Source organism: Lactuca saligna, chromosome 8 (assembly GCF_052625555.1).
Source record: "Lactuca saligna cultivar CGN05327 chromosome 8, ASM5262555v1, whole genome shotgun sequence".
In the NCBI taxonomy this organism is placed as follows: Eukaryota; Viridiplantae; Streptophyta; class Magnoliopsida; order Asterales; family Asteraceae; genus Lactuca; species Lactuca saligna.
Genome location: NC_136424.1, coordinates 153,160,635 through 153,173,083, shown reverse-complemented (window position 1 = coordinate 153,173,083; position 12,449 = coordinate 153,160,635). Strand labels below are relative to the sequence as shown.

Genomic DNA, 12,449 nt, shown 5'->3' with positions numbered 1-12,449 from the left:
TAGAAGAAAAAGAATCATATTTCTAAAAAAGTACGACACCCAATTCCCAAATCAAACAAACAAACAATCAAACAAGCCAAGATTTTTTTAAACATTCTTTCTATATATACCTACATCATCATCAAGACAAGTCACCAATACTACTACAATCTCATCAAAACGCCTTCCAACCATCTACCGAATCTCTTCTCGGAGTCTCACTCTTAAACGGATCATGATGCGATCTAAACGGGTCACCCGACCCAAACGGATCCCCATCGTCAAAAGCCGGAAACCCATGACCGAAATCCGACGACTCATTCCCATTCGCATTCCCATTCCTACTCTGCATGGAATCAAACCTCGAGAACGATTCCGATTCCCGAGTCTGAAACAACGAGTGCCCGAAATCCGAATCCACCGAACTCCTCATCGAATCAAATCTCGAAAGCGTCGTTTGCCGTTCATTAAACCCTTGATCGTACTCCGAATCCTGGGCGGTGCTCCGGAACGAATCGAATCTCGAAAACGGGTCACGGGCCGGGTCGTGAGGCGCGTTGCTGGAGAACGAATCGAACCGTGAGAAATTGTTGCTGAAGGAGTTATCTTCAGGCCCGTCGGAGTATCTTCGAGGTGAGTTTGTGTACATTGGAGTGCTCGGAACGGAATCAGCGAATACCGAAGCGAATGGTTGATTGGAATTGAAATTGGAATGGCTTCGAGGAGAACCGGCGAAACTGTAAGCCGGGGTTCCGGGGACGGAATCGGGGAAGGAGGACGAGAACGGGGCCCGGTTTTGGAATAAATTGTCTGCGGGTGGGGATCCGGCGTAGCTGTACGCGGGTGTTCCTGGAACGGAATCGAATGTGAATGTGCTCTTTTTTGGAATCTCGGTTCTTATAGGGTTTAGGCCTCCCCATGAATCGGAATCAAAGAAGGAATTTTCGTATTTGCTCCCTTGATCCGTGTCCTGCTAAAAAAGAATTTAAGGGATATGTGTAGAAAAAGACTTGACATAGAAAATAGTCAAATAGGAAGATGTTTTACCTTATTGGGTTTTGTAGTAGCATTGAGATCCCAAGCTGCTGATGCATCTGAATCATAATGAGTGTCAAATCCCCATCCTGATCCTGGCTCATCAAAGCCTTTTTCACTAGAAACAACCGACTGTGTATCCAGATTTTCACTGCACCAGTAACAAAAGAAAAAAAAAAAAAAAAAAAAAGTTAATATTATATTAAAATAAAGAAATGAAGGAAAGTGAAAGTGGATTGCTATTTCTTGCATTTGAAGTACCTGTGGGTTTTGACAGCATGGGGTGAACCGTCTTCACTGGTAGTCTTTCCATCGTGGAATATCTTAGGCGGGCTTTCGGGGGTTTGGGGTGAGGAGGTGTCTTTCTTTTCCTTTTCCTTTTCCTTTTGCTCATTTGATTCATTGTTATTGTCCTCCACAGACACTGTCAACTTCTCAGGCTTATGATTGGCCTCTGAAGTATTGTTGTTGTCTTGGAATTGGAAAGTAGATTTGTTTTGGACTGGTAAGGATTTTGGCTTTGGAGGTGCAATAACATTTTCCACATCCAGTGTTAGCTCTTTCACAAATGTAAACCCTGCAAGTTCCATTGATTTAATGCACTATAATCTGTCAGACAACCAAAACTATGGTCAATTTTAACTTAAGTTTGTAGCTGTTATTTTACTTACCTTCCTCTTCAAATTTATCCCAGCTTTCATCCCAATCAGCAGCTCCTTCTTGGAAACCAGGTTGCCAACCTAAACACATTACATTCACAATGAAAAAGGTATTTTTTTGTCTTCATGTAGATTTTCAAAATACAATGTTATAATAAATTAAAATGAAAGTAGGATGCAAGTATGTTGCTATTTCTTGTATTTAACATTTTTTTTATTATATAAATTGGGAATAATTATTAAACAGAAAAGGTGGATTTACCGAATGGCAGCTCAACCAGTGATGTAGGTTTCCCACGTAATCCATACATTTTACAGCGCTCGTTTAACATTTTTACTTGCTCCTCCAAATCCGCTTGAATGCGATCAGCACGAGCCTACATATTTTTTAAACAAAAACAAGCCCCTCAAATTACCAAAATGCCACTCACTATGAAACCTTAAGCCTCTCACTCTCATTTAATGGATTTATAGTTAGGGGCAGAATACAAAATACCTGAATTTCTTCAGGTTTTCCATCCTGGTCTAGCTTCACAATTGCTCGGTAAAGCTCCATCTTTTTTTCCTGTTATAATTATTCAAATATCAGATATAATTTTGGAGAAATGAACTTTCTTATAAGATTAAAAATTAGCTACTTTCAATTAAACAATTAAAAGTATATTATATTATTATTAGTGAACCTGGATATCACGAAACGTGGCCTCCTCAATGCTCAACTTAGAAGCTACATCTCCAGATTGCTTGTATTTGTCTTCATATTTCTTTGATAGTGATTCAACCTAGGACACAAGTTTCTCACACTAATTTAGAAAACAGAAATTATATCAGAAAATGTGTGTTTTATTAAAAATGCATACCTCTTTCTTATCACTGGAAACCCTTTCTGTGATCTCATTTAGTCTAGAGTCGCATCTGCTCTTGTACAAAACCTGAGATTGAAAGAAAAACATTTAGAGCTACTGAGCTAGTGATTGTAACAAATTATTTAAAAACCTTATTTTTACCATCAATTCGAAGTAAAATGTTGGAAAAAAAAACATTGGTCTAGAATTTAAACACAAAATTTACTGGATATGAACTTCTAACATCAACTGTGCATTAGAACTAGTTGTAGAATACTACTGCTGACTCAAGTAACATATCATCTACATGCTTTAGTTATAAAAGTTATAAAAATAAGAAAGAAGACAACTCACAATTTCCTGCATCTTGTTTCTGTAGAACTCAATCTTTTGTTTAGCTTCCAATATCTCTTTCTCTAGTTCACCAACCTGGGTAAGAATAATTAAAAATTTAACTATATATGTACTCTATACATAACTACAATCAATACAAAAATATTTAATTACAAAAATAAAAAAATATAACTAGTTCTAATTCCTTTAACCTCTAGTTGAGGTTAATCATATAATACAATAATATAACTAATGTCAACTTGAATTACACATATTTTTTACCTTTTTATCTGCCTCTGTTGCCTCCTGGAACTTAGAATTCAATGATTTTTGCTCCTCTGTACTAAGTTGATCCACTAGATGCTTCTCCAGTATAGGAACCGTAGGCTTGCGCTGTCTAGGCTGCATATCTTCATCATTCTCAGTCACAGGAACCGGAACCGGACGCGGTGGTCTTGGTGCACCCCCAGTGACCTGGCGTGGGCCCACCATCCCATGTGCTTGTTGGACACCTTCAAAAAAAAAATTCAACATTTGTTTTTTTTTAAAGTTATCAATAACCTGGTTTATGGTTTAGGGCTTACCAGGTGGAGGTCTCCATAATGGAGCACCATATGTGGCGGCAGGTGGCTGTGGTTGACCTGATGGCGGCAATGTTGACCCCTCAAAAATAGTGGGTGGAAGCACCTTTGGAAGAGGGCGGCCTTCCCTGAATCTCTCCATAAGGTAGAGAGCAATGCAGAATTCCTTGAGAGAAAGCATGCTGTCATCATCTTGATCAGATAAGTCCCACACTTGCTTCAAGATCTCTGAAACAACAAGAATTTAAGGATATTCATATTCAAGTTTAGATGGTGTGCATTTAAATTACTAAATATAAAACTCAATAAAGCAAAAGAAAATGAAACTTCACCTACCTCTTGGCAATTTCCAACTCAAGAACAGATTGCGTGCTTGATCACCACTAATTTTTCCATCTCTGTCTGTATCTACTTCCATAAAAACTTTGGTATATTTTTGGACACTAGACTGTGACATTTTTGGCCAAGGTTGTGAGGGCTGATTAGAAAAAGTAGAGGGATTTTGTACTGGAACTTGTTGATTAGGTCTAAAACTTGGTTGCATTTGATGATTTTGATCAGCAACATTTCCTTGAAGCAATTGAGTTGGCTTATTGGGCAATTGGGTCCCACCAGAGACAGGAATACTAGGAGGTGACACAGTAACTACAGGGTTGTTCTTTGCCTGAGATGGAGCGCCAAATGCTGAGCTGGACACAAATCCATTTCCACTTGCTGACAAATTAGTACCGTTTGGTTTAGGTGCAGGATTTTGCAATAAGTTAGTGGGCCCGGGTCCCTGTGGTCTAGGTGGTGCAGAGAGACTTGACCCTGATGGAGCCAACATCATGCCTCCATGTTGTGATGGAAATGTGGTGGTGGGAAGTGTTGACTGAGGTGGTCTCATGGTTTGACTTTGCTGAGGTGGATAACCCTGTGGAGATGGAGCTCTTACAGGAGTACTCCCCATCTGAGGTGGCGGTGGGCCCGCGGGTAAGGCGCTGAGGTTGATTTGGGGTGCAGGGATTTTAGATGAAGCGGGCCCGTATAATGCTGCTTTCACAATATCTGGTGTAAGGTCTCGTTTGCTTTGTGCAACAGTTACAAGTTTTAGATAATTGAAGAACTCTGGTTTACCAAGGTAACCAGTTCGATTTTGATCAGCAATTGTCCATATCTGTAGAATGAGTTGCAATTTGTTAGCAAGAAAGGACTCTAGATAAGATGCAGTAGAATATAATATTCAAATTTATTTGTAAATGTATACAATCGTTGAGCTTGAAAAGAATGATTTTACAGCAATATTTAAGGTCTTTTAAGTTTCCATTGCACTCCGTCAGTTGTGTTGTTAAATATAAATTTCTGGAGTGGTTTTTGCCATTATAGATTGTGAAGTAAACTAAAGAATGTTTTCCAGTTTATATGTATGTGCTCAACTTTCATATTAACAAAGTTGCGTTTTCTGTCAAATAACAAGAAGGATAATAAATGCATAGGGAACACAAAAGCAAGGTAGTAGGATCAAGTAGAACCATTTCTCCTATAAAGCTTTTGGAAAGCAAGGCCACTAAATTATACCCTAAAGTAACAAATTTTGTTCACAAAACCAATACAAAAACCACAACGAATATCATCTCACACTACTAATATCAAAATTCAAAATTTAGATGACTGCCAATTTCAAGCCACAAACCCTACAACCAAAGAAAAGGTGCTCTTGTGGGTAAAGATTAAAAGTCAAACATATATGTTGTCATACTCCTTGCATTCCAGAGGTGCCTAGAGGACATGTCAGAAGATGTAGTACATACCAAAAGAGGGGGAGAGTAGAGTAGAATCCTTGATATCAGAAAATCAAGTCATTCTTACCCACTGCAAAATACTAGCGTAATGAATGGTTATAATGACACTATACCTTTAAAATCAGAGGTTTTGAGTGTGTGTATATACCACAAATGAAAAGAACTGTGGATAATGCAGCCCTTACCAATATGTATACACATGTCCAGTGATATATGACCTCCAGATAGCAACATACATACATCCATGAACATAATAATAGTATTGCCAAATATCCAAGTTATCTCTATGCTACATTACAAGATACATATTGCTTCTTGTAAAACGATGAAGTGAATCATATATAGTTGTGCATAACAAAAGGGGACAGAATCTAGCTATAGTAACTCAATACAGATTCGTGGCTGATATATCAAACCACATCTGACCTGCTGCTAGTACCAGATTTATGCTCTCACAAAATTATCATAGCATGTATTAAACAAAGTTAAACGACTGAATTAGAAATCAAAATTGAGATTAACTTCACAGAAATGCAAAATTCTAATAGTGAAGTAGAATTGCTGAATATTAGTTACCTGAGCGAGAACCGGCTTAGGTAAACCAGAGGCTTGAAAGAAGGAAACAGCTTCGGCGCCACTAACGCGACCATCTTGATCTAAATCTGCTCTTTTGAAGTACGACTCGAATTGATCTGTATTCGCTACCCCACCGGCCATATCTTCGACCAATATAAGAGTTTATAATCAACGAATTACTGTAATCAAATTCGAAGATCCAGGACAGAAGATAAGAATAAAAGTCATAAACGAATGAAATGCATAAGATGTGGAAACAAGATCTGTTATCGAATCAGGATCTGAAACAAGAGGGTTTTGCTGGTTCGCGTAATCGATGGAAAACCGGCGATGATGACTGAGTTGCTTCGAGTTGTGGAAGGGTTGTTGTCTCCGATTTGAGAGAGCGAATCGAATTGTGATTCACAATGCAATAAACCAGTCTTCGGATCCAGGCTGCTCCAACGATTTCTTTTAGGAGATAGACAAAAGAAATAACCAAAAAAGTAAAAACTGAATTATTGCCCAATAAATAATATATTTTCAGTTGAATAAGGAATTTCGTTTATAGACGTAATTTTGATGATAATAACAAATAATCTGTTTTTCAGTTTTATAAACCTTCATTTTATTTATTAAATTAAAAAAAAAAAAAAAAAAAAAAAAAAAAAAAAAAAAAAAACTTTATCAGAAAGAAAAAAATTAATGGTTTTACCCTAACATTTTATTTTAAATGGCTTTTTCTACATAGAAACCTGAAATTTGTCAAATATAAATATAAATATATATATATATATATATATATATATATATATATATATATATATATATATATATATATATATATATATAAGTAAATGACATTCAGCAGGTAATTATTCTAAATCGAATATTACTTGTTGATGCGGCTTGTGGAAGTTGAATTGGATTTATTTAGATACTCCATTTTGTATAATCAAAGTCAAAGTAAAATCATGTTTTTCCTTATCACGTCACAACCATAAAACATGTAAAAGAAAATGAGAACATGGCTTCTTGTTGTGTTTGTCGTTGACGTCGTGGATGGTGTTGATGTTGATCAATTGTGATGGTGTAGGGATGAGAAGGTAGATATAGATGCTTTAAAGCGGGGTTGGTTTGGCTATGAGAAGATGATAAACAAAGGTTGGTGCATATATATATATATATATATATATATATATATATATATATATATATATATATATATATCCTCCCCCTCTTTTAATTTTAAAGCGGGGTTGGTTTGGCTATAAGAAGATGATAAACAAAGGTTGGTGCATATATATCTCCTCCCCCTCTTTTAATTCGGTTTCCCGTTTGTTATTAAAAAAATCTCTGACACACCAAAATCACATAGATCACTCTTTGTCTTTTTTTAATTTAAACAAAAAAAAAAACTTGTAACATGAAATGCTTGGTATATATGTGTTGTTCAACTCTAATTTGATTCAACACATAAATGAAATTGGTGATGATCAACCCTATCTCAATTTTCTTGAACCTATAAAATCAATTTTCATTGATTATCAGCCCAAACAAAAATATCTTCAAACTAAAATTAATATTTGATGATCCTAACTCCAACAAATCTACAAATTACATTCATGATAACCTTAGCTCCACCAACTCGTTGGAGATTTGCAGGTAACAAAATATGATTTATGTTAATAATGGCGACCGGGAAAATATATGATTTGCAGATTTGTTTGGAGAAGCTCTAACACACACAATTAGGGGTAAGCATCTGATCGAAATGGTTTGGGATCGAAACGGTTTAGTTGAATCGAATGAACCGAAAACGAATCGATTAGCCTACATTAGTTTTATGTTGCATGATGAAGAGAGTAAATCATCACTAAAAATCCTTCAAAATTTATTTGAACTCCTAACATGTAAAAATCAGTGAAAATAAAATAATATTGGTTAAATCATGGTTGAAATGTTAGTACAAAATCTCAAACTTTCAACCCAATTTTTAAGATCAAACAAGAATAAACTTTTATATTTCATGAAAGTTAAATATTGTATTAAACACCAAACTATATACAAACCAAATTTCTTCAAAAAAACATATTATATGAATAAGTTTTCTATAAATTTTCAAGTGCTAAAACTATTTTCTTATTTTTATACAAAAAATGAGTATTTTAGAGACATAAATCCCAAATAAATATTTATCGAGACCAATAAATTCTAGGAAAATTTCTTGGAACAAGAAGTTTGAGAAAATGATATTATTGTTTACCATTATTTTAGTTTTTATTGTTATTTTGTATTCTGAGTTTTAAAAACAACATTAATTATTTTTCCAAGCTTCTATATATTATATTACCTTCACAAAAACAATTGGAGAAATTTCCACAACCTTTTGCGATTTTTCCAAGATTTAATGTTTATTAAAAAGATTAAATAGCAGAAAAATAGGTAAGCTTATCCAAAAATCATAAACATTTACTAGAATATCTTCTATTACATTATAATCAAAAGTAAAATTTTTGAGGATTTATATTTAACTATTTACTATTTATTTATATTTTCTAGATATTAAACCCACTTAAATTTTAAAAATCGGGTTTTACTATTCAAAAAGGATTTTCAATATTTTTCCCCAATTATGAACACTGTAAAACAATTACAAAAAAGTTTTAAGATTTTTTCATGACCATTTACTGTTTTTTCATGATTTTATGATGTTTTCAGGTAATAAATGGTGGAAAATAGTTAAGGACATCTAAAAATCATGAAAAATTACAAGCAAGTTCTTAATTGCAGTGAGAGCTTAAATACAAAGTTTGGGAAATTTTGGAACTAAATTGATTTAGTTTTTGAATATTTAATCATTGGAACACCTCCTAAATTGTTAAATTTTAGCATTTCAATAATGAGAATTTCCACTTTAATTTGTTATATAAAAAATTGATTCATAGAAATGTAAATTTCATAGAAAAATGTTTTTAACTTATTAATATCAAAATTTTGACACAATATTGGCATAATTCTATTGTAGTAGTAAGTATACTAGTATTAGATTTCGATTAAAGACTCATTAGTATGTAACATCGTTGTAGGATTCGATAGTGGTACGAGTGAAGCATAGTTCAAGGCACCATTTGCATTATCTCGAACCATAGTGAGTATTCACACCCCCTATTTTTCGTTTTTACGTTTTATGGTGGAAAATCATGTCCTAAATTATTTATGTTCGTTGTATTTAATTTGACTTGTATCAAACTTGGATGCTATATTCGACATGTATGTGTATGCTACTTTAATTCATGAGGTCTGTATCGCGGTTAAGTCCCTGGAATCATTTGACACAACTCATTAACTTTTTTGAGCCCATGGTCATTATGAACAACATTGTTAAGAGGTAGACAACTCCTTACTCACACGATTCGCGGAGTGCATTTTACCATTTTATTCACTATGTTAGCAATACACATAGTAATCAATAGGGCACAATTCGGCCATTAGGCTTGGGTTGTGAACCCATGGATGGAATTATTATGCAGATACAAAACTTGTTTACTCGTTTTAGCAACGAACTTTATTTCCATGAGAATATGAACCTTGCATCTTTTTTTGCAACGTACTTTATGTCTCATGATGACAACGAACTTTGTTTATGCAAACGTATTTACTCATTTTAGCAATGTACTCTTATTTATGGAGACTTCTATCAAAACTTTGATTATGACTCATGAAACCACATTTTTGTAAACCTGTGAACTCACCAACTATTTTTATAGTTGACGCTCGTTTTACATGCTTTTTCGGGGATCATCTAGTAAGAGGCACATAGAGACACAACACAAGTAGAAGCATTATGCATTTGTTGTTTTTCAAATGTATTGTAATATTTTTCTTTAAATTTTTTCAAACTCATTGTAAACTGTAAAGCTTTTAATACTATGGTTGGTGTTGTCTTTATCCTTTGCAATGAAACCATTTGTACTGCCACGCCCCGTGTTTCCGTTTTAGCCGAGTGTAACATCATTCCCTACACTTAAGTCCCACTATGTATCTCATGTGTTAAGGATACAAAGATAATACCTTTTAATCAAATATCATTCATGATAGCGATCCATGAGATTATCTTGATGCGGGTCAGTTCAATACCAGTTCTCTGACAAGTACCTATGAAACTTGGTTACAATCCATTGCCTACCTTCATCCGATGAAAGTCAACCAATCCAATTCATGTTAGTCTTACTTCATAATTGCTCCCACAATTATAACCGACTATAAACTTTAGAATAATAAGATTATTCATGGATTAAACATGTTAATATAGAAGACAACAAGTATTGATGTTATAATCATATCCCAGTACATCAAAGCATTATATAATAGTTGTTGTTATCCAAATACTAAATCCAAATCCAAATCTCATTTCTAGAATAAAAAGTCTTAGGCGATTCATACTTGGCTTAAAATAAGAACTTTATTAATGGGTTCGACTAAACTTAATTTGTTGTGAATTATGTGAATATTATAATCTTCATATTTGACTTTACGCTAAATATAATTAAATATCTTGGAGTATACGATTGGTGTTCTTTCATGACATAGAGTCTCTTAAATCAATTAAGTATACTCTTGAAGTCACAAAGATTTCTATGTGATCCTTGAATGACATAGATCAACATAGTTTTTCAATGAACACATTCATCCAGTCATATTTGATTTCAACTTATAAAGTATTGTATTCTTATTTCGTAGTATCGTGTGTCATTTTTTTTTTTTGCTTGGACCTCATTCCAACTTGTAACACCCTAAATCTAATATGTCTTGAAACCCTCAAGAATTACATTTTAGCATAAGTAGTCCCTTAAGTACGTTAGGCGTACTTAAGTGTATGCTTAGCGTACCATGCCTGGTTGGTCGCGAAGGAACTAAAGGCACGCTGTGACAACCCGAAATCTATTCCGTCAGTTTTAACCTTTTTCCGTTAAAAATCTTTGTTTTATTTAACTGTCTGTTAACCTTTTGGAAGAGGTAAATTATATGGGGACTTTTATAATGACTTGGTAAGGGTTGAAACAAATTAGAAACACCCACAAAATGCCCTTAAAAATGTCTAGTTACAACCAAGTCAAAATTTGACCGTTTAATCGGGTGCGACCAAAAAGCCCCGTTTAACGGCAGTATCAGGTAGATTTCCACTGAGCCCCAACTTCAACCCCTATATAAGGGAGAGTAAACTTCATTTCACCCTTTTTCACTCTCTCTCTCTCTATACTCTCTCTCATACAAGCCCGATTTCGCCTCAAATCCACAACCAAACGCTTCCAAATCGTAAGTCCCCTTACCCTAGCTTATTCTAAACATATTAGCTTGTGATTATACCCCAAAAAATTGACCATATAAGCTGATGAAAAGGAGTTTACCGCCTAAGAGCCTCCTTAGGCCGTAAACCCCCAAAAAGTGGCCAAAAGTCCCGATTTTCTTCCTTATTTGAGCTTGGATACAAGTTAGGGAATTTATCTAGGAGTGTTTAAACATCAAAACACAAGAGTTTAGGGCATAAAAGAGAGTTTACGGCCCAAGCACATGCTTAGGCCGTGAACACCTCTTATCCTTGCAAAATGCCCCAAAAACACTCCCAAACCACCCTTAGGCTTAATACATAAATTAGGAGCTTACTATTTCGGGTTTGGAACATTCAAACACAAAGAAATGTGGGGTGGATTGGAGTTTACAGCCCAAGGAAGTGTCGAGGCATTAAACACCCCAAAACTATGCCAAAAGATAGTTTTTGCTCCCCAAATGGCCTTAGACTTTTATTACAAATTACTAGAAGTGAAATAAGGACTTTAAACTTCCATAAAATCAAGGGATAGGAGTTCATGGCCGTGAACTCCCATAGGGAGTGGTTCATGGGCCGTAAACTCCCATATAGCCCCTTTAAACACCTTAAATCCACACATACCATTTAGATTTGGACTTAGTATAATTCCACGATGAAGATAAAGCCTTTAAACATCCTAGAAACCCCTCACCATGAGTTTACGGCCGTAAACTCATGGGTAGTTGTCCTAGGGCCGTAAACACCATCTGGAGAGTTTAGTCTTGGAGAGTAAACTCCATTCCTAAGCCATTCACACCCTTAAATGTTACCCGGGACACCCCAAACACTTAACCAAAGTGTTTTCTACACTTTATGGTGCGTATACTTGTTTGATTAGTATTAAATGTACTAATTGTATGTGAACATATGTTATCATATGTTAAATAGGTCCCTAAGTGTGTCCAAGTCTTTACTTGACACCGAGCACCCAACCGGCACCTTCGTCAGATCCACTTACACCAGGTGAGTTCATACCCCTGAATGAACCTTTTAAATGTTTTTACATGTTTTATAGGGGGGGATACAAGTTAAACATGCCAGTTATCATATCAATCACATGTGATTGATAACCCGCATGCACAAGAATTTACCACACTGTAAACTGTTTTACCGAGTAGGATACTATAAATGGTTTTCTAAAATGTTTCCACTTGTTCATAACTCTTACTTATACTGTTTTATCAAAGTTCATTTTAAACTGGTTTATGAAAGGTTTCCAAAGAATTTCTAAAGGTTTCCAAACTTATTTTACCAAAGAATACCAAGTTGTCACTTTCTTAAGTATAAAGGTTTTTCCAAGGTTTTCATCA

At 34.9% G+C, this 12,449-nt stretch overlaps 1 protein-coding gene across 2 annotated transcripts; it reads right to left on the bottom strand.

Moving 5' to 3' along the window:
• On the bottom strand, positions 1-6,264 carry LOC145007943 (uncharacterized). 2 transcript variants are annotated; one of them, XM_078966554.1, is made up of 13 exons: positions 5,790-6,264; positions 3,769-4,588; positions 3,436-3,660; positions 3,134-3,363; positions 2,873-2,947; positions 2,534-2,605; positions 2,357-2,455; positions 2,170-2,238; positions 1,936-2,050; positions 1,686-1,754; positions 1,276-1,591; positions 1,027-1,165; positions 1-952 (listed from the first exon to the last, which is right to left on the bottom strand). In XM_078966554.1, exons 1-13 carry the CDS (start codon positions 5,928-5,930, stop codon positions 155-157), a joined length of 3,168 nt encoding a protein of 1,055 aa, XP_078822680.1. In that variant the 5' UTR covers positions 5,931-6,264; the 3' UTR covers positions 1-154. The 2 variants fall into 2 exon arrangements, with proteins under 2 accessions (XP_078822680.1, XP_078822681.1); XM_078966555.1 differs by having other exon boundaries at positions 1-949; positions 5,790-6,263.
• Positions 6,265-12,449: the final 6,185 nt, after the last annotated feature.

Coding starts and splice junctions, on each gene's coding strand:
- LOC145007943 (XM_078966554.1), bottom strand. CDS start 5,930: ATGGCCGGTGGGGTAGCGAATACAGATCAATTCGAGTCGTACTTCAAA. Junction 3,364..3,435: donor ATTATGGAGACCTCCACCTG/GTAAGCCCTAAA, acceptor TTTTTTTTGAAG/GTGTCCAACAAGCACATGGG. Junction 2,051..2,169: donor GAAAACCTGAAGAAATTCAG/GTATTTTGTATT, acceptor AAAAATATGTAG/GCTCGTGCTGATCGCATTCA.